The 18642-nt window shown below is 52.8% G+C and overlaps 2 protein-coding genes across 3 annotated transcripts in view; one reads left to right on the plus strand and one right to left on the minus strand.

Moving 5' to 3' along the window:
- Positions 1 to 5922: 5922 nt before the first annotated feature.
- On the plus strand, positions 5923 to 12814 carry ATP4B (ATPase H+/K+ transporting subunit beta). Its single transcript, XM_026488717.3, has 7 exons — positions 5923 to 6081; positions 6483 to 6611; positions 8553 to 8666; positions 8800 to 8999; positions 9968 to 10024; positions 10622 to 10720; positions 11239 to 12814. The coding sequence occupies exons 1-7, from the start codon at positions 5970 to 5972 to the stop codon at positions 11398 to 11400; spliced, it is 873 nt and encodes a 290-aa protein (XP_026344502.1). The 5' UTR covers positions 5923 to 5969; the 3' UTR covers positions 11401 to 12814.
- Positions 12815 to 12827: 13 nt separating this feature from the next.
- Positions 12828 to 18642, minus strand: part of TFDP1 (transcription factor Dp-1) — a 43086-nt gene continuing 37271 nt past the window's right edge. For both annotated transcript variants that reach the window (XM_048215656.2, XM_048215655.2), the window contains exons 11-12: positions 18043 to 18121; positions 12828 to 14106 (exon numbers count right to left, since the gene is read on the minus strand). In XM_048215656.2, the coding sequence (XP_048071613.1) occupies positions 13959 to 14106; positions 18043 to 18121 (227 nt within the window). In that variant the 3' untranslated portion in view covers positions 12828 to 13958. The remainder of the gene's footprint in view (positions 14107 to 18042; positions 18122 to 18642) is intronic.

Below are 18642 nucleotides of genomic sequence, written 5' to 3' on the forward strand. Positions count from 1 at the left end.
TCCACTTCCTTTGCCTTCCTGTATAAATGTTACGGAAGTCTTGTCATATCTACACAGAAACATCTTGCTGGACCTGTGCGCCAGCCTGGGGAGAACCGGCATCTTCAGGACGCTGAGTCTTGCAGCCTGTGAACACAACCGGTCTTCCTCTCCTGGGACCCCCACTGCTGTCCTCACCCACACGCAGCCTTCAGCAGACGATGTTCTGTCTCAGTAACACCTAAATAGTCCTTTTTGTTCTGAGCGATTGCCAGTGGTGCTGGTATGCATGTGTTCGTTGCTAGTGAATGAGAGCGTTGACTTGGGGGCCTTAACCTTGCGTCCTCTGCCGGACTCACTCGTTCCAGATGTTCTGCAGTCTTGGGCATTGTACACACGTAGAACCCTGTCATCTGAAAACGGGGGGCTTCGTTTCTTCCTTTCTGGTCTGTATGCCTTTTCTTTCCTAGCTTTTTCCGCTAGCTGGGAAGTCCAGCGCGAGGTTGACTCAGAGAGGTGAGAGCAGAAATCCATGCCTCGTTCTCAGGCGTGGGGTAGACACACCCATCCTTTGGCGCTGGATGGGATGCTGGCTTGTAGCGATTCCGCCAACGCTTTTAATCAAGTTTCTGTCTATTCCTAGCCTGCTGAGAACTTTTATCATAAATGGATTTTGAATTTTATCAAGTGCTTTTTCTTCATCAGCTGATATGATCCCATAATTTTTCTTCTTTAGCCTGTTTAAGTCGGGTATTTACACGGATTGATTTTTGAATATTCAACCAGCTCTGCGTCTCTAGAACATATCCCTCTCGGTCATGGTGTTTAATGCTTTTTATTTTTTTTAATTTATTCGTTTATTAGAGAGAGAGAGAGAGAGAGAGCACGATGGGGAGAGGGAGAGAGACTGTCAAGCAGACTCCCCGATGAGTGCAGAACTGACGCGGGGCTCAACCCCAGGACCATGAGATCAGGACCGGGGCCAAAACCAAGTCCCAGACGCCCAGCTGACTCCACCACCCGGCCAGACGCCCGGCTGACTCCACCACCCGGCTGCCCATTTAATGCTTTTTATACATTCTTGGACTCAATTTGCCAATCGTTGGTTAAGGATTTTTGTGGCTATATTTGTGAGGGATTTGATCTGTAGGTTTTGTTGCTGCTTTTGTGCTGTCTTTGTCTGGTTTGGTGAAAGGTGTCCTGGCCTCATAAATCAGTCGGGGAAGTTCCCTTCTATTTCCCGAAGGACACAGGGCACAATTCGTGCTCTTCATGACATGTTTGGTAGAATTCTCCGGTGAAACCATCAGGGCCTGGAGGGTTTTTTTGGGAAGATTTTAAATTACAAATTCAATTTCCTTAATATTTATAAGGCTATTCAAACTATCTATTTCAAACTGGACAAGTTGTGTTTTTTGAGGAAGAAGCCAATTTCATCGAAGTTGTCGAGTTTATGTGTATAAAACTGTGTGTGGCATTTCCCTTTTTTATGTCTGGAGGGTCTGTAGTGATATTTCATTTTTAATTTGATTGTGTCTTGTCTCTTGCTATAGGTGTGTCAATTTTATTGACTTTTCAAAGAACCAGCTCTTTCATGGATTTTCCCTTTTGCTTTTGTTTTTAATTTCATTGATTTCTGTTATCTTTTTTCCTTCTACTTGCTACCCCCCCCCCCCACTTTTTCTAAGTTTTCCAAGTGGGAACTTAGATTATTAACTTGAGACTTTCTCTTGGAATGCACTTAGAACTGCAAACTCTCCTTCGAACTGGCTCTGGCTACATCCCATGAACTGTGATGTTTTCTGTTTTTCATCGTCCTCCGTAGTTCTTTTCTAATTACCCTCAAGACTCCCTTTTGACTTACGAATTATTTGAAGTGTGTTGTTTAGTTTTCACGCGTTTGGAGATCCTCCTGTTGTCTGTTCTTAGTTTCTAGTTGGATTGCGTCGTGGTTGGAGACCACACTCTGCATGATTTCGACTCCCTTGAATTTGTTGGGCTTCATTTTATGGCCCAGGATATGGTCCACCCTGGTATATGTTCCAAGGTCACTTAAAAAGAAATCGTACTCTGCTGTGCTCGGGTGGGGTGCTCAACAAATGTCGACGGCATCCTGCTGGTGGACAGTACTGTTGATGCTTCTATACCCACGCTGGTGTTCTAGTCAGCTCTTCTACCAGCTGCTGAGAGAGAAGCGTCGGCGTCCATCACCAAGCTCGTGCATTTGTCTCTACTTTCACTTTTACTCGTCTGCTCCACGCACTTTGCAGCTCTGCTGTTCGGTGCACACACTGAGGGCTGCTTCATCTCCTTGGTGGATGGACCCTTTATCATGACACAATCTCTGTCTCTTGTAATTTCTCTGCTTGAAGTCTCTATGATATTAATTTAACCATACATGCTTCATTTGATTAGGATTTGCATGACGCATCTCTTTCCATTCTTTCCTATTCACCTGCCTAATCACCCTATTGGAGACGAGGCTCTTGTAGATGGCTTAGAGCTGGCTCATGTTTTTAAATCTAGTGTCCGTTTTGTGATTGGTGTATTTATAGCATTTACATTTAATGTTATTGTTGCTCAAGTCTGCCATTTTTGTCTTTCATTTGTTTTCTTTTTCCACTTTTCCCATGGGTCACTTGAACATTTTTTAGAATTCAATTTTGATTTATCTATAGTATTTTTGAGTGTATCTCTTTACGCAGATTTTTATTGGTTGCTGTTGGTATCATATATACATGACCTATCACATTCTATTGCTATCATCTTTTTAAAGATTTATTCAGGGGCGCCTGGGTGGCTCAGTCGTTAAGCATCTGCCTTCGGCTCAGGGCGTGATCCCGGGGTTCTGGGATTGAGCCCCACATCAGCGGGGAGTCTGCTTCTGCCTCTCCCACTCCCCCTGCTTGTGTTCCCCCTCTTGCTGGCTGTCTCTCTGTCAAAAAAATAAATAAAATCTTAAAAAATAATAAAAAATAAAGATTTATTTATTTGAGACAGCACATGCGCATGAGTGGGGGGAGGGACAGAGGGAGAGAATCATCAGGCAGACGCCCCACCGAGCACTGAGCCCTCCCTACGTGGGGCTCACTTGCTATCATTTTATCAGTTCAAGTAAAGTGCAGAAATATACCTCCTTTTATCCTTCCTTGTTTATAATATAATTACATTATTTCACTTACTTACATTTAGAATATCAGGCAATGCTATGGTTTTTCCTTCAACCATCAAACATCGTTTAGAAAATTCAAGAAGAAAAGGAAGCTTATAGCCTTTACCCATATTTTGCTTACCGTATTATTTCTTCCTTCCTGATCCTCCAATGTTCCTTCTTTTAACATTGTCTTTCTGTTTTGAGCACTTCCTTTAGACATCCTTTTAGGATAAATCTACTGGTGACAAATTACCTTCTTTCCTTGTCCTTCGTCTGAGAATGTTGGGACCCCCTTTGTTCCTGAAGGATATTTGTGCTGGATTCGGGATCTGGTGACTGGTCTCTTCTTTCAGCATTTAAATACATTCTGCAGCTCCTTCTGATTCTGGCTCCTGATGAATCATCTTCTGTAACTCAAATGGTATTTCTCTGGACGCTTTCTCGATTTGGGGTGTATGTTTTCAATTTTCAAAAGTTTAATGATGATGCATCTTGGATTTTGGAAGAGTTATATTGTTTGGGTTTCAATCAACTTCTTGAACTTGCAGGTTTATGTCATTTGCCAAGTTTGGGGAGTTTCCAGCCCTGCCCTTTCTTCTCTCCTCGCAGAATTCTGACAACACGGATGTCATGTCTTCCTTACAGTCGTCCAGACCCCTGAGGCACTGCACAGTTTTTTCTGAATCTACTTCCTACTGTTTAGATCAGGTCTACTGCTTTTTTTTCCATGTCACTGACTCCTTCCCCTGTCCCCTCCCTTATGCCGTTGAATCCATTTGCTGAGCTTCTCATTTTCATCATGTTTTTTGAATCTAAAATTTCCATCGGGTCTTCTCTGTATCTTCTATTTCTTTCCTTAAACTTTCTCTTTGTTGAGCCTTTTTTTTCTTCCTTTTGTTTCAAGCATGTTTATAATTGCTCACTCAAGTATTTTGATCATAACTGCCTTAAAATCTCTGATTTCAACAACCTGCCACCTTGATATCAGTGTCTCTTGTCTTAATTCATTTTGAAATCTTCCTGGCTCTTGGTCTGATGCATGATAATCAGCTGAAACCTGGACATTTTCCTATTATATAACCCTTCCGGTTTAGCTGGCTTCTCTGACTCTACTCCAGCAGCAGGAGGGGGTGGGCCCCACCTCATTACTGCCAGGCTGGGGAGAAGCCCGGGCTCCCCACATTGCCTGGAGCCTGCTCCTTACGGGGCATCTGTCCTCCGTCCTCAGAGCACGCTGCGCAGGAGGCCGCCCTCTCCCGGCCTCTCCTCCCCACAGGGAGGTCATTTTGATAACGTGTGTGCAGTTCAGCACACATACTTTCACGTGCTTCCACGAAATGTGGAAGATTTCATTCAATGACTTTCAGAAAGAATTCACATCGTATTCATTTCGAGGGCATCTAGACTTTCCAGACAAGGGTGGCATTCATTCTGCGGGCAACATTCGCTGCACTGTATCTTCAGGCCCCAGCAACTGGGGTCCAAGGCCCACAGACTGTGGGCAATTAGACCGCAGCCTCATGCCACTCTGTGTCTTACCGACCCAAAATTCCAAAGTTGTGAATGAAAACTGTTACAGAAAACACACAGAATTGGCTCATTAAAGACTTACAAGTCCAAACTAAAATGGACTATTCCCTCTGAATCTCCAGGTGCCTGTTTTGTTAAAAACTCTAAATCATCCTAAAGAAAATAAGGCAGAACAATTACAAGAGCATTGTCCCTTTTCCTTCTTCCCAAAGAAATCTTCGAATTTGGCTACACGGTCCTTCAGAGGGAAAACCCGGATGTGACAAAAAATTAAGTTCTAGGTCTCTGTCTACAACACCCGTATTTTCATCAGGCTTTGACTCAGATCTTTGTGAAAAGGCTGTGGCACGTTCCATTCACCTAACTGCAGAGCTAGGCGCCCTGGCGAGCAGACGTCGCGGGCCCAGCTACGTGAGCTGCCGAGGTCTCTTGGATCTCGTCACGCACCAGGATGGTCTGGGGGCTTGCAGCTGTCTGGGCACTCAGGCCATCTGGCAGGTCAGCTCTCTCAGAAGCTTGGCGGTGAGACAGGTGTCGGAAGTATCCAAGGAGACCCAGCAGACGCGGATGTGCTGCCAGGCCAAGCGTGCCACGCCTGGACACTGCTGCGGCCCTAAAGCCAGCGGCACAGCTCACCAGGAGCCCCTGGGCCCAGTGGGTCTCCACTGGGTCAGAACTGCATTTCAAGAAGATGCCAGGCACTGGCGTGCTTTCAATTTTAGAAAGTACCTCTAGGCTGTATGATTTGTGAATTCCTCATAGACGCAAAGCAGTCCCAAAGGGCCCAGCCCCACCCCAACAACAGATCTCAGAGGACTGCACCCTCATCACCTAAGCATCAGGAGTGATGGGAGGTGAAGGTGGGAACCCTCTGAACCCTCTCGTCTACAACAGAGCCTCTGGCCCCTTTCACACGTGGCCTCGTCGTCACTGCCAGATGTGTTGCCCAGCAAGTGATAACCGCAGGAATGACAGTGGCGGGAGCCCCCTGGGTCGCCACCCCCATCAGCTCAGACCAGGTCCATCTCGGGCACAGAGCCAGGGTCCTCACTCACCCTGCACTCCTGAGGAACTGCCCCTGCGGCAAAGTCCTTCTCCTTGGTCGGTATCAGGACAGACAAGGACGTGGCCAAGGGCATCCCGCGAGGAGGGGCGTCTGATAGCCACTGTGTTTGGATAGCAAGGTGTGATCAACGACGCCTGGAGCCAGTCCCCACAGTGCCTTTGCCCTCCAGAGGAGGGGACTATAAAACCCAGAAGCAGCTCTCTCCTCTCGGGCTGGGTGTGGGCAGCACCATTCCGCAGGATGGCAGCACTGCAGGAGAAGAAGTCGTGCAGCCAGCGGATGGAGGAATTCCAACGCTACTGCTGGAACCCGGACACGGGGCAGATGCTGGGCCGGACGTTGTCCCGCTGGGGTACGTGCCTGGGGGTGGGGGGGCGGGGAGGCAGGGATGGGCTGCTCGGAGGACACACACAGACCAGCCACCAGCAGTCCAGGCCCCAGGACCCAGATCCTGCCAGGGCTTCTGGCTAGGCTGCACCTCCCTCACCAGATGACCCCAAAAGCCTCTAATCCCCATTGACAGCAGACGCCTACAAAGTGGGCACATCTGAGGGGCAGCCCCGAAGTTTCAGCCTTAGATTTGAGAAGAGCATTTTTTAAGCTATGTTCCTATAAATTAGGATTTTTAAGGACTTTTAAGTTAAGGGGTACAGAGCCTCTCTTGGGTGATGAGAACACTCTGGAACTTGAGAAGCGAGGGTTGCCCAACGCTGGTCCCACAGGCCGGCCGCCTCCCCCCGCCTCTCCCCACAGTGTGGATCAGCCTCTACTACGTGGGTTTCTACGTGGTGATGACCGGAATCTTCGCCCTGTGCATTTACACGCTGATGTGCACGCTCGACCCCTACACGCCCGACTACCAGGACCAGCTAAAGTCACCAGGTAACGTGGCCGGTGTCTCACGCCTGGACGCCAGGACCCCACGCATCGGGGCCGCTCCCGCTGGTGGCCCCAGGGTTCTGAAGGGGCACACCCGGGTGGGGACAGCCCCTCAGCTTCTTTTGAGGATGGTGGCCCCAGATGATAGTGTGATGTAGGGTTAGTTTTAATTGTTAAAACAGACTTGGTATAGAGACCGTCTTCCCCTCACCTACCTTACACGCGGATACGCAGAGGACACGTCTGGGAGGGTGCACGCGTCACCGGGGAGATGAGCAGCGGAGCGTCTGCGGGAAGGAGGGGGCTTCTGCTTCCTACTGGACGTCCCTTGGCACTGAGGCTTCTCTGTGGGAGGCTCAAGTCCGTAACCACAAGTTCTTCAGAACGCGGTGTTCTCTGAGCAGCTTGTCTACCGTCCTGTTCGAGGGCGGAGGCTCGGATCAAAGGCTGAACACCCTCTGCCCCCGAGTCAGCACCGAGGGGAGAGAGGGTCCCTGGAGACAACAGGACTCCACGCCTGCGACAGGCCGCACCTCCTCGGCCCTGGGGGCCACTCACCCCCGCTGTGTGCACAAACCAAATAAGGAAGTGCAGGAGGGAGCTGGGGTGAAGGGAGGGACAGAGGGGTCAAGGGAGAAGACACAGTGTCCAGCACAGTGACTCAGAACGTTCGTCAGCCACACGTCCTTCACACGTTCTCAGGAAGCAATAACCCCGGAAATGCCCGTCAGCGGCTCCCGCACTTCCCCGGGAGAGGACAGGAAACGCAAGTCTCCAAGAGACGGCGGGCTCAGACACCAGAGCTGGGGGGGTCGTGTTTCCCTCGGGCAGGTCCAGCTCTTCCGCTGGGGTCTTCGGTGAATCCCTTGATCAGTGATCACGACGCCAAAGTGCTTTATTGGGTGTCATTTTTAGAGCCAACCAACAGTCCGCCATGGGGGTTTTCAGCACAGTTTCAGAGCAGAGCACAGGACGTTACCAACCTCAGGGCGCAACCGTAATATAATTGTGGACAACACCATTCTTTTAATCAGGCTTGGACTCAGGATATGTGTGAGAAGACATCTGTGGTCCAAAACCCAGTGGGTGGAAGGGCCAGGGAAGGCAGGAGAGGGCGACAGCTGCCACTGACGTGGATGAGCGAGCCGTGAGACCACGGGAAGCTGCTGTGGCGCACGCACGGAGTGGGCCCTCGTCAGGGGTACCCACTTCCTCTTCTTGGTCAGATCCTCTCGAGGTCTTGATTTTAAACCTCGTACAGACGTTACTCCACAGCATCCACGGAACAAGAGAAGACTAGCTTACATACACGTGAGAGGTCACACCCAGCGGGACTGTCTTCGTAAACTGTGGAACATTCACACGGCAAAGCACGACGGTATTTGTGGACGGGAGGTGAGTCGGCGTGACCGTGATGGCACTGGAAAATGGAAGATCACATAGGACCTGAGTGCTAGGATCCCACTTACCTAATTTATGACACACACGGGTTTGTGTGTCTTTGCGTGAACAGAAGTGACGGTGCCCACTAGGCACACAACTGTTCCGACTCCACGCATGGGGCATCTTTTCCTGTTGTACAATTAACACGTTGTCCACGTTGCTTTCGGACCGACCGAAACCACTGAAGAGTTTCAAATGTGCATTCAAACAGCTTCATCTAGCAACACAGTCCCGGCCACGCAGCCAGGCAGGCCTGGCACTGACGGTGCGGCTCCCAGGAGGGCGGGTCCCTCCTGAGCTGCTTCTGCAGAGGAACCTGGCCGCAGCCTCCTCACCCAGGGGCCCTCGAGGACCCAGGCCCAGCCAGGACTGCAGCATCCCACTCTTGGCCGCCGGGCTGGGCCAGCTCTTCATGTGACCCACCATCTCCACAGCAAGTGGCTGGGGTGTGACCAATACTTTAGGGGGAACGGACTAAGATGTGTCGTGCTCTCTCTCCAGGGGTGACCTTGAGGCCGGATGTCTATGGGGAGAAAGGCCTGGACATTTCCTACAACGTCTCTGACAACAGGACCTGGGTGGACCTCGTGCACACACTCCACAACTTCCTGGCAGGTGACATAATGCGCTTCCCGCCCATTTTTCCCTAAGACAATTTCACGGAGGGGTGTGGGCTTTGCCACCCCCCCGCCAGCCCCAGGTGGCTGTGGTTGGAGGTCGGCGCCCACAGGCACGTCTGTCCTGGCAGGCTACTCGCCAGCATCCCAGGAGGACAGCATCAACTGCACCTCCGAGAAGTACTTCTTCCAGGAAAGCTTCCAGGCCCCAAACCACACCAAGTTCTCCTGCAAGTTCACAGCAGACATGCTGCAAAACTGCTCAGGCCTGATGGACCCCAACTTCGGCTTTGCGGAAGGAAAGCCGTGCTTTATCATTAAGATGAACAGGGTGAGTGCAGAGGGGCTGCAGACCCCAGACCCACGTGAGGTGGAGAGAGCCGTGGCCTGGAGGGGCCAGGGTGCCCAGCCCTTGCGTGACCCTGTGCGTTCCTGCACAGGGGCCCAGGCTGGCAGGGCCACGGCCCCTCCTACTCTGCACCTTCACTCAGCATGCACCTGTCGCGTTGGCTCAGGAGCTGACCTTCCCCCAAATACAACCCGAACGTGCTCAGACACAGCCCTGACGTCACGCTCTGCAGCATCTGGACTCTGAGAGGCAGAGTCGGGGCTGCTCAGGGTGGCCGTGTGCACACCACAGCTTCACAGCAGCCCGGCTGCGTACAGGTGACTCAAGGACAGCTGGGACCCATCCCGAGCAGAGGTTCTCAATCTGGGCCAGGGACCCTCTGCCGGGCACACGGGAAGCTGAACAGGCCAGGGCAAGCACACCACAGGAGGGCATGGTTCACCCAGCCTTGGAGTGCAGGGCGGGGGACACGCCACGGGAAGCCAAGGAAGGCAGGAGGGCTGGGGGTCTCTGCTCCGGGCCGGCCAACACGCATGCAGCCCCTCAGCTTCCTTCCAGAGAGACCCAGGGAAGCCACGCATTTGTGAATGGCCCACACTCCTGGGTCCCCGCTGGGTCTCAGTGCTGCCTGGCGGGGGAAGCCATGCACACCAGGGCAGGTGTGTGGGGAGGGCACCAGGCACGAGCAGGCGGACACAGGCTTGGGACCCAGGAGGCCAAGACAGTGTGACGTGGGAGCAGCACAGGCGGGCACCCCAGGGCACTGCGGAGCACCGGAGAGGGGCAGCCATGGCTCAGGCCCCTCCGTCCACCTCTGCCACGTGCCGGCAGCCAAGACCACCCTGGGGCAGGGTTGTGGCTGAAGGAGGTGCCGGCAGGAGCCCCAGCTTGGACAAGCCGCTCACGCGCGCACGCGGTGGAAGAGCCACAAGGATGCCCTTTCCTTCCAGATCGTGAACTTCCTCCCCAGCAACAGCACAGCACCCAGAGTGGACTGCGCCTTTCTGGTGAGTGCGCGGCCCCACCACAGCCGCGTTCCCCTAGGTGCCCCGCAGCAGCCGGCCCGACCATCCAGACCCACGGTCACACGAACCATCACTCAGAGCAGCGTTACTGCAGGGCACAGAAACCCAGCCAGAATAACGGTGTATCTCTGTTACTGACTTGCTTCAAGCAGCACCTGGGACAGCGCGTCACCAACGACTTCCAAGCGTTTGGTAGCAATCTGGAAAAACCTGCTCAGAGTTGGCACTAATTTACTCCCGTTTTTCTCAAAACCAGTCTTTGAGCACAACACCAAAAAAACAAATGTGTCGTCATGAAATACTTTCTAACGCTTGTTTTCCCGGTGGGGGCCTCGACCCAAGGCTCCCTGCTGTTAGCGGCAGCGCCCCACCCTCCACAGCCCGCCTCGCTGCAGGGCAAGGCTCTGTCTCGGTGTGTGTCCACACGCGTGGGCTGCCTGGAGCTTTTAACAGACACGAGTGTCCTCCACCTGCGTTTGGACGAGCTCCAGCTGCCCGCCGGGCAGTGCGCATGTGCTGATACACGCAGACACGCACAGAAGTGCGTGCCGCACTCAGGCAGTGCCCTCTCTGCCCCAGGACCCGCACAAGGACGCCCGGCCCCTGCAGGTGCAGTACTACCCACCCAACGGCACCTTCAGCCTCCACTACTTCCCTTACTACGGGAAGAAGGCGCAGGTAGGTTTGCTTCTCGGGTCGCGGACGACAGCCGCAGAATCTTCCCAAATCTAGCAATCACTGGCAAAAGGAAAGCCATCAACATTTTACATACGCAAATGAAACAAAGGTGACCGTGTAGCCCTCTGGGTGTTTCCCTACCTGAAAACACAGCTCACGTGCGAAACACAAATACCAAACCTAGCGCTTTCCCAGTTTCCCAAATCCTTTCAGACAACCATATACCCATTATAAAGCATGTCCTCCAAATCTCTCGATTTTTCCTGTTTTATTTTTATACTAATTTTCATCAAATACAATTTGAACTTGAACTTGTCACTGGTGTTGTCTCCCTACCCAGAATGGCTCTCCTCGTTCCTAAACGGAGAGAGCGAATCCCACACGTGGCAGAGAGCGCAAGCTGTGCACAGCTGCCGCAGGCCGCACGCAGACCGAGCAGGCAGGCTTGCTGCCTGACGGGACAGCTGCCACGTGGTTTCTAACGCTCTCGTCCTCCCATCTTCCCACACGTGTTCCAGCCCCACTACAGCAACCCTCTGGTTGCCGCGAAGCTTCTCAACATCCCCAGAAACACAGAAGTCCTCGTCGTGTGCAAGATCCTGGCGGAGCATGTGACGTTCGACAACCCGCACGACCCCTACGAAGGGAAAGTGGAGTTCAAGCTCAACATTCAGCAGTAGAGAGGGGAAGCCGGCCTGCCCGCGGGCCCGTGTGGACCGCGACCCAGCTGCCCACTGCTCCCCACCAGGCCTCCCCACGCTGTGCAGCCAGCCAGGGAACGGCAGGCAGACACCTGTGCACCGAGCACTCAGTGTAGAGTCAATGGCCTCTCGCGAAACCCTTTCTGTTGACCCCGAATTTGTAGCTATGACAAAAACGCTGGGCTGACATGGTAACCCTGAGGCAGCAGCTACCCGACCAGCATGACCCTAAATATCGTTCCAGGCAGACCTCATGCTCCTCCCTAACCCTTAATTTTTCTAAAGTCGATGAAATCCGGGTACCTGTGCGCACGCTCTCAGAGAAACATGCCTTACGAGAACGGACATTCTGAAGGTTTGCTCTTAAAGAACGGAATTCCTAAACTGTTTTATTTTATTCCTAAAATAAAACATTAAAATCACTCTTATTCTATGTAAAACAACCATGTCTTTTCTGATAAGGGGAAAATATAACAAAAAAATCACCTTCTCTTTAAAAATCTTCTTCTTAAAGTTTCAATCCCCTGTCAGGGAAATTCAGACGAGGCTGGAGCAGGGTCGCCCCAGAGAACACACAGAGCTGCAGGAGGAGAGCAGGTGAGGCGTGAGGGCGTCACACATACGGTGGGATCTAACCCCAGAGGAAGCCACAGACTCAAGAACGCCCTCCAACACCCAGGGACGTGCAGGTGGCTCACGCCAGTCCCTGTGCAAAATCCCAGAATGACAGCATTCTCATCAAACGAAACTGCTCTCTTGGAGCACCCCCCGAGACCAGCCACGACACGTGACCTGGTTACCTAATCCGACGCAAGCACCAGGCACAACGTCACCGGCCACAGAGCGACACGGCCCCACACAGCTGAGGGTAGGAAACCTGTCAGACACCCGAGGACAGGTGGAGTCTGTGAGCTGCTGGCCCGTGCTCCCGAGAGCCGGCTGCCCCGCACGCGTCACCTCAACGGGGCACGCAGCAGCCAGTGAGCGCCAGAACTCGCTGGCCGCACATTCACCTCCCCCCCCCCCCGGGTCCTGCTGCCCTTGAGATAGTGGAAGGAAGTCACGACTGGCAAGAAAACACCAGCTGCCACTTCCTCCACGGCACCTCGGACGCCCCTCTGAGGCCTCTGGTCTTCCGCACATTCGTACGACACTTCGCTATCCTTTCTTACCTTACGACCTTACTCCTGAAGGTCAAACCCCCAGAATCTGTCTCAACTCCGAGGACTCAGGAGAAAGACGGGGGCCGATGTCCGCGTCGCAGGCACGGGAGGACAGATGCACTTCGGCGTGTCCACCGGGCCCCCCTCTGGCCTGGCAACCACCCCTCGCTTGGTGAGAAGCAAGACTGACACAGAAGAGAAGTAACTTGTGGACAAGAACCCTGAATTAGAGGAACACAGAGCTTGTTTAAAATGCCCATGCGCGTTTTATTAATAAAAACTAACAGTGCCAAGTTAAACAAGTCAAACAATTAAAGTCTCTTTATATTCCATAAAATATTACAGAAAAGTTTATTTGTGTTTCAATAAAAAGACTATTGTTGAGAACAGGCAGCTGACGGCGACTGTGCGGTTAATGGTTCTTTGTGAATAAATTTTAAAAGGGGCCACTGCCTGTCCTGAAATTCCTTTTTCTTTTTATAAAAAAAGAACTATTAAAAATGATTGACAAATTTTGAGTTAAAAAACTGTTAGAACATTCTCTCTATTTAATGTCAACTTCATCATAGATACAGGAAGATGCTCACGAAACAGAGACGGTGCTTGTTTCAGTCTGTGTCCTTAGATGACAGATGTGCAGGCCTGTAAACAACGACACAAGAGTTCACGCCCGCCTGTGGAAATCAGGCGGACTGTCCACGAGCACACGCCCGAGCCTTCCACCGCCGTCGCGGCTGCACCAGCACGGCAGGAAACTTTAGCCAAACAAAACAAAAACAAAGAAACTTCGCAATTTGCTGCAACATAGAGAAAAAAAATATATAAACTTGATGGAATCACACAGTCAATATAATTTAAGGGAAAATAAAGTCACGATACAGTCGATGGCGCCGAACGGTGAAGAGCAGAGCCCACCACTCGCTGGGCCCCCAGACGCGGACGGCATTGGGAGGGGGCCGCACGCCCCCAGCAGCTGCGCCGTTCCCAACACGCTGAGGACACACGGCGCTCGGGCGCACCGGCCGCGGCAACACGACGTCTCACTCTGCGACGTGGATGGAGTGTCGCCGCTTCCGTGCAGGCAGCAAGGAGGGAGCAAAGTGAACTCTGAATGAGAAACAGACAATGAAAACAAAATCCTAGACAGTGAAGAGAGGCCCTGCGTCGCCGCTGGCGTGGAAGCGCACCACAGCTCACCCCAAGACCCCGCGGGACACAGCCCTCGCCTGCTCATCGGAGCCGCACGGCCAGTCGACGGCTCACCGCCGGCTCCCGTGGAGGAGGCCAAAAAGAAACAAACGCCCACGGCAGAAGCAGTCTCTCCCGAAACCAGCGCTCCCGACGCAGACCACGAGGGCGGGCCGCGGGCGGGCGTCAGTCCTCCTCCTCGTTCTCATTGAAGTCGTCGTCCTCCTCCTCGTCCTCCCCGACGTAAGACACGGGGGTCTCCACCCGGGAGCCGCTGTACTGGGACCCGCTGGAGCTCGTGGCCAGCATGCCGTCCGCACCATTGGTCAGGTCACTGTCAGGATGAGGCAAGACGAGGCAGTGAGGCAGGGCGGGGAGCCCCCACGTCTGTACCAACCGAACCCAACACTCCACCTAAGCCCACTCTCCACAACACAGGACCGAAGCTAAGCAGCACCGGCAGCGGTGGTGTTGGTGATTACGTCACACACAAAACCCCAATGTGCTCAAGAGCTGGAAAACCGCGGCTCCTTCCAGGCTGTGTGCTTGTGACCCCCTTGATCTCCGGGGGGGGCGCTTAGGGAAAAGGGGCCCCAGGAAAGGAGAGGGGTCCCTCCAAAGCAAGGCTCCCCGGATGGCAGTGCCTGGGAGGTGCTAAGCGAGGTGGTGTGCATGTGTGTGCACATGCTGTGTAAGTGTGCCTGTGTGCACGTGTACTGTGACTGTGCACGTCGTGCACGTGTGTGTGCGTGGTGGTGTGCATGCATATACACATGTACACGTGTGCACGTGTCGGGTCTGTGGCGCTTGTGTGCACATGTACGCACGTGTGTGTGCGTGGTTGGGTTGCACGTGTATGTACATGTTGGGCCTGTGGCGTGTGGCTGAGTGTGTGCATGTGTATGCATATGTGTACGTGGTTGTGTGTGCACACGTATGCACATGTGTGTGGTTGGGTGTGCACATGTATGCATGTGTTGGGTCTATGTCGTGTACATGTGTGTGCACATGTTGGGTGTGGTGCACATGTACGCACGTGTGTGGTTGTGTGCTCACACGCATGCACATGTGTGGTTGTGTGTGCATGTGTGTGTGGTTGTGTGCACATGTGTGGTTGTGCATGTGTATGTGTATGCACGTTACGAGTGTGCGCGTGTTGGGTCTGTGGTGCTTGTGTGCATGCACATGTTGGGTGTGGTACACATCTGTGCACGTGTGGCACGTGTGTGTGGCTGTGTACACGCACGCACATGTATGTGTGGTTGTGCATGTGTGTGCACGTATTGGTCTGTGTTGTGTGCACATGTTGGGTGTGGTGCGCACATGTGCACATGTGCGCACGTGTGTGTGTGCACACGTATGTGTGGTTGGGTATACGTGCGTGTGTGTCCATGTATTGGGTCTGTGTGGTGTGTGTACATGTGTGCACGTGTTGGGTCTGTGGCGTGTGCTGGGTCTGTGCGTGTGGCTGCGTGATGCTGCATGCATGCACACGTCGACGACACCCCAGGCCCCACCCTCAGCTCCTGGGGCACCAATGCAGGGCCCAGGAAGCTGAGCTGTGACAGGGGAGTCTCACGCTGATGCTCTCTCTGCAATCTCAACTTCCAGAAACAACTCCAAGGACCCACAGCTGTCGACCAGCTCATGAAACAGCACTTGCTGAAAGGCAGTGGGGCTGGCAGGGCGGAGCTCAGGGGCGTGGGGGGTTGGAGCTGCAGGGCTGCCTGGCCCTACACTCTGTCCTCAGACAGGTGTCTGGAACCCGTCTACGCCGCCACTGAGCCCCTGGGAGTCTCAACAGGGGACATCTAACCATCTCCGCTGTCACGACTGGGGGGCCTCCTGGCATCTGAGCGCCAGGGTGCCGCTAAACAGCTCACGAGGCACAGGGCAGCACGCACGACAGTCATCTGGCCCAAATGTCAACAGCACCCCAGGCAAGGCACTGGCCTAGAACAGAGATTCTAAAAGCCAGGATCCTGAGGAAAGACTTCTGGGTTCAGGCACCTCCCAGCACCTGGCAGAGTGGGTCAGACACTGAGCATTGACACCGTCTTGGGGCACCGGCAGGTGACAGCCCACGGAGGTGACAAGCGGCACACGTCTACCCGACACGGAATCTGCTCAGAGAGCTGTCATCAAAAGTCATTGTGACTTCTTAGTGTCTGAGCAGCAAGAAAACGTATTCTAAGGAACACGAGATACTAAAGGGAGGCCAGTGTAGGATTTAAGCTCCACGGAGACCCTCCAGATTCCAGCCGGACACTTCCCGCAAGCACCGGGGGTTTGAGATCACCCGCAGAGAAGCCCCACGCTCAGCATCCTCTCTGCCTCCAGCCGCCTGCCTCAGTGTGACAGGACACAGGGGCAGAGCTACACAGGAGATGTGGCTATTGTACACTCGAAAAACAGGGGGTTTGGGGCGTGGGTGACCAACGAGCACAGCTCTCATCTGGCAGCGCACAGGGGAGCCCGAAGTGCAGAGTGCCCCACACCCACCACAGGCCAGAGCCGATGCGCCGAGGAACAGTCTTCTGTAACATACAACCATACACACACGTTAATGCTTCATACTAGTATTTAGTAACAACGTACGATAAAAACTATTAAATGTTATGCTCTTTGACAAAGGAACTCCACACCTGTGAAATCCAGCCTAGCAAAAAAGTCAGAAAGGGTAAAAAATTTAGCCATAAAGCTGCTTCAAATTGCATCTTTTCTTATAAACGGGAACCACCTAACTGCCCAAGAAATTACTGTGCCTTCATAAAATAATGCCAATTTCTACAGAGGTTTTTGTTCTGAAATGGTAGTGGCTCTACCGGCCTTGTTATAAACCTGAGGTGAGTCTTCGAAACTTGAATCAATACCCAAATCCTGCCTCTTGGAATAACCAGTGCTCAGCATCCCACAGACCGACCGCCGCACACACACACAGGGAGGGTCACAGTCAAAAACTGAGCTGAAACTGAGGGCCTCAGAGGGGAGGAGAGGGGGAATGGGATAGACGGGTGATGGGTAGTAAGGAGGGCACGTATTGCATGGTGCACTGGGTGTTATACGCAACTAATGAATCATCGAGCCTTACATCGGAAACCGGGGTTGTACTGTATGGTGACTAACATAATAAAAAATCATTAAAATAAATAAATAAATAAATAAACAAACAAACAAACAAACAAACTGAGCTGATCTCCGCCGAAACCTGACCCGGGCCAGACACCCCACAAAGGACTTCAGTGACGACCCCACGGCCAGTCCATCTCACGGCACAGGCCGGAGCCTCACCCACGTCACAGAACCGTGGCGTGCAAGACGGCCGCAGAGCACCGCATCACCCTTTAGCAGATCGATCCATTTTGTTGAATCTACAAACTGCCAATCTATCTCATATTTCAAGAAATTAAACATCTAATAATATTTAGGATTGATATAAGATAATATGTATAAAATAAAACATGACAGACATGAAAGTTAATAAAACCATTGTTTTGTCAATACTTAATGCAGAAATTACCTTATACTAACCTTAAAAAAACTAAGATAAATACCCAGGGACGATACAATTCTGCTTTGTGGGATGGCTAGGTCAAAGACTAATACACGTTGATTTGAGTGATAAAACTCCATCAGTAACACAGAAACAAGACACACGATAAATAGTAAAGTGAAAAAAAGGGGCGCCTGGGTAGCTCAGGGCATGATCCCAGGGTCCTGAGATCGAGTCCCACATCGGGCTCCCTGTTCAGCGGGGAGCCTGCTTCTCCCTCTGCCTCTGCCGCTCCCCACCTCATGCTCGCTCTCTCTCTTGCTCAAATAAATAAAATCTTTAAAAATAAATAAATAAATAAATAAAGCAGAGAACAAAATTTTACGTACAGTGTGAACTGAAGTGTGTTAAATGGAAATAGGAAACACAGATGGAGAAATACCCCATCCCCCAGGCTGTCTGCAGGGCCTCAGGCAGTTTGGGCCCCACTTCACTGCAGGCTACTTTTTAAAACAAAAGTCATGAGTCACTTTGAAGTTTTAGGGGGAAGAAACCATAAGAAAAAGGCTCTTGTCCACCCAGGGTATGAGCCAGAGGGGGCCTTCAGGGCGCACAGCTCGAGAGGAGCCCTGGCCAGTGGCCGACGCCGACACTGCGGCCAACACGTGGGGTCCCTCCATCCACACAAGGAGCCAGGTCGGAGCCGTGGAGGAGGAAGGGCTGTCTGCAGGAGAGCCAGGGGCTCCGCCCACCCGCTGGGCCCAGAGCCGCAGTCACCTGGCAGAAAGCCTTGTGCCATTTGAGGTCGAAACTGATGATGTCACGAACACCCCTCCAACTGATCCCTGAGCCATCTCTGCAAAGAGAAGAAAACAAAGCAAAGGTCACAAGACAGGCTCACGCTGCCACAAGGCGGGTACAGGCCAGAGAGCTGACCCTCCAGTGGTTTCTGTGCCGGGATACCGGCCATCCTCCCCAGGAGGCGCCCAGTCCTTACTTTACGTGATCACTGATGACCACACAGCTGTGCCGTGAAACACGCACTGTAAGAAAGTGGTAAGTGGGGCCGAGGAGGACCCCAACCCCCTGTCCAAGGAGACGGCACGCACCAGGAGCGCGGCCAGCATCAGGGGCTTCTATGGTGCGCAGCTGCTGCAGTCTGGGGGGGCAGTGGGAGCCCTGCAGTCTGGTCCAGCCCAGCGGCTTTGGCGGGGGGACACACATCACCAAGTGGGGCAGGCCCAGCAGCTTTCTCACCACAAAGCACCTGCCCTCTGTGGCCACGACCGTGCCACTCAGCAAAGGAGTCCCCAGCAGGGAAGGGCAGCAGGAGAACCACAGCACAGCTCCCCAGGCAAACACCTCCTCACCCCTACG

This window comes from Ursus arctos, unplaced genomic scaffold (assembly GCF_023065955.2).
Source record: "Ursus arctos isolate Adak ecotype North America unplaced genomic scaffold, UrsArc2.0 scaffold_10, whole genome shotgun sequence".
Taxonomy (NCBI): Eukaryota; Metazoa; Chordata; class Mammalia; order Carnivora; family Ursidae; genus Ursus; species Ursus arctos.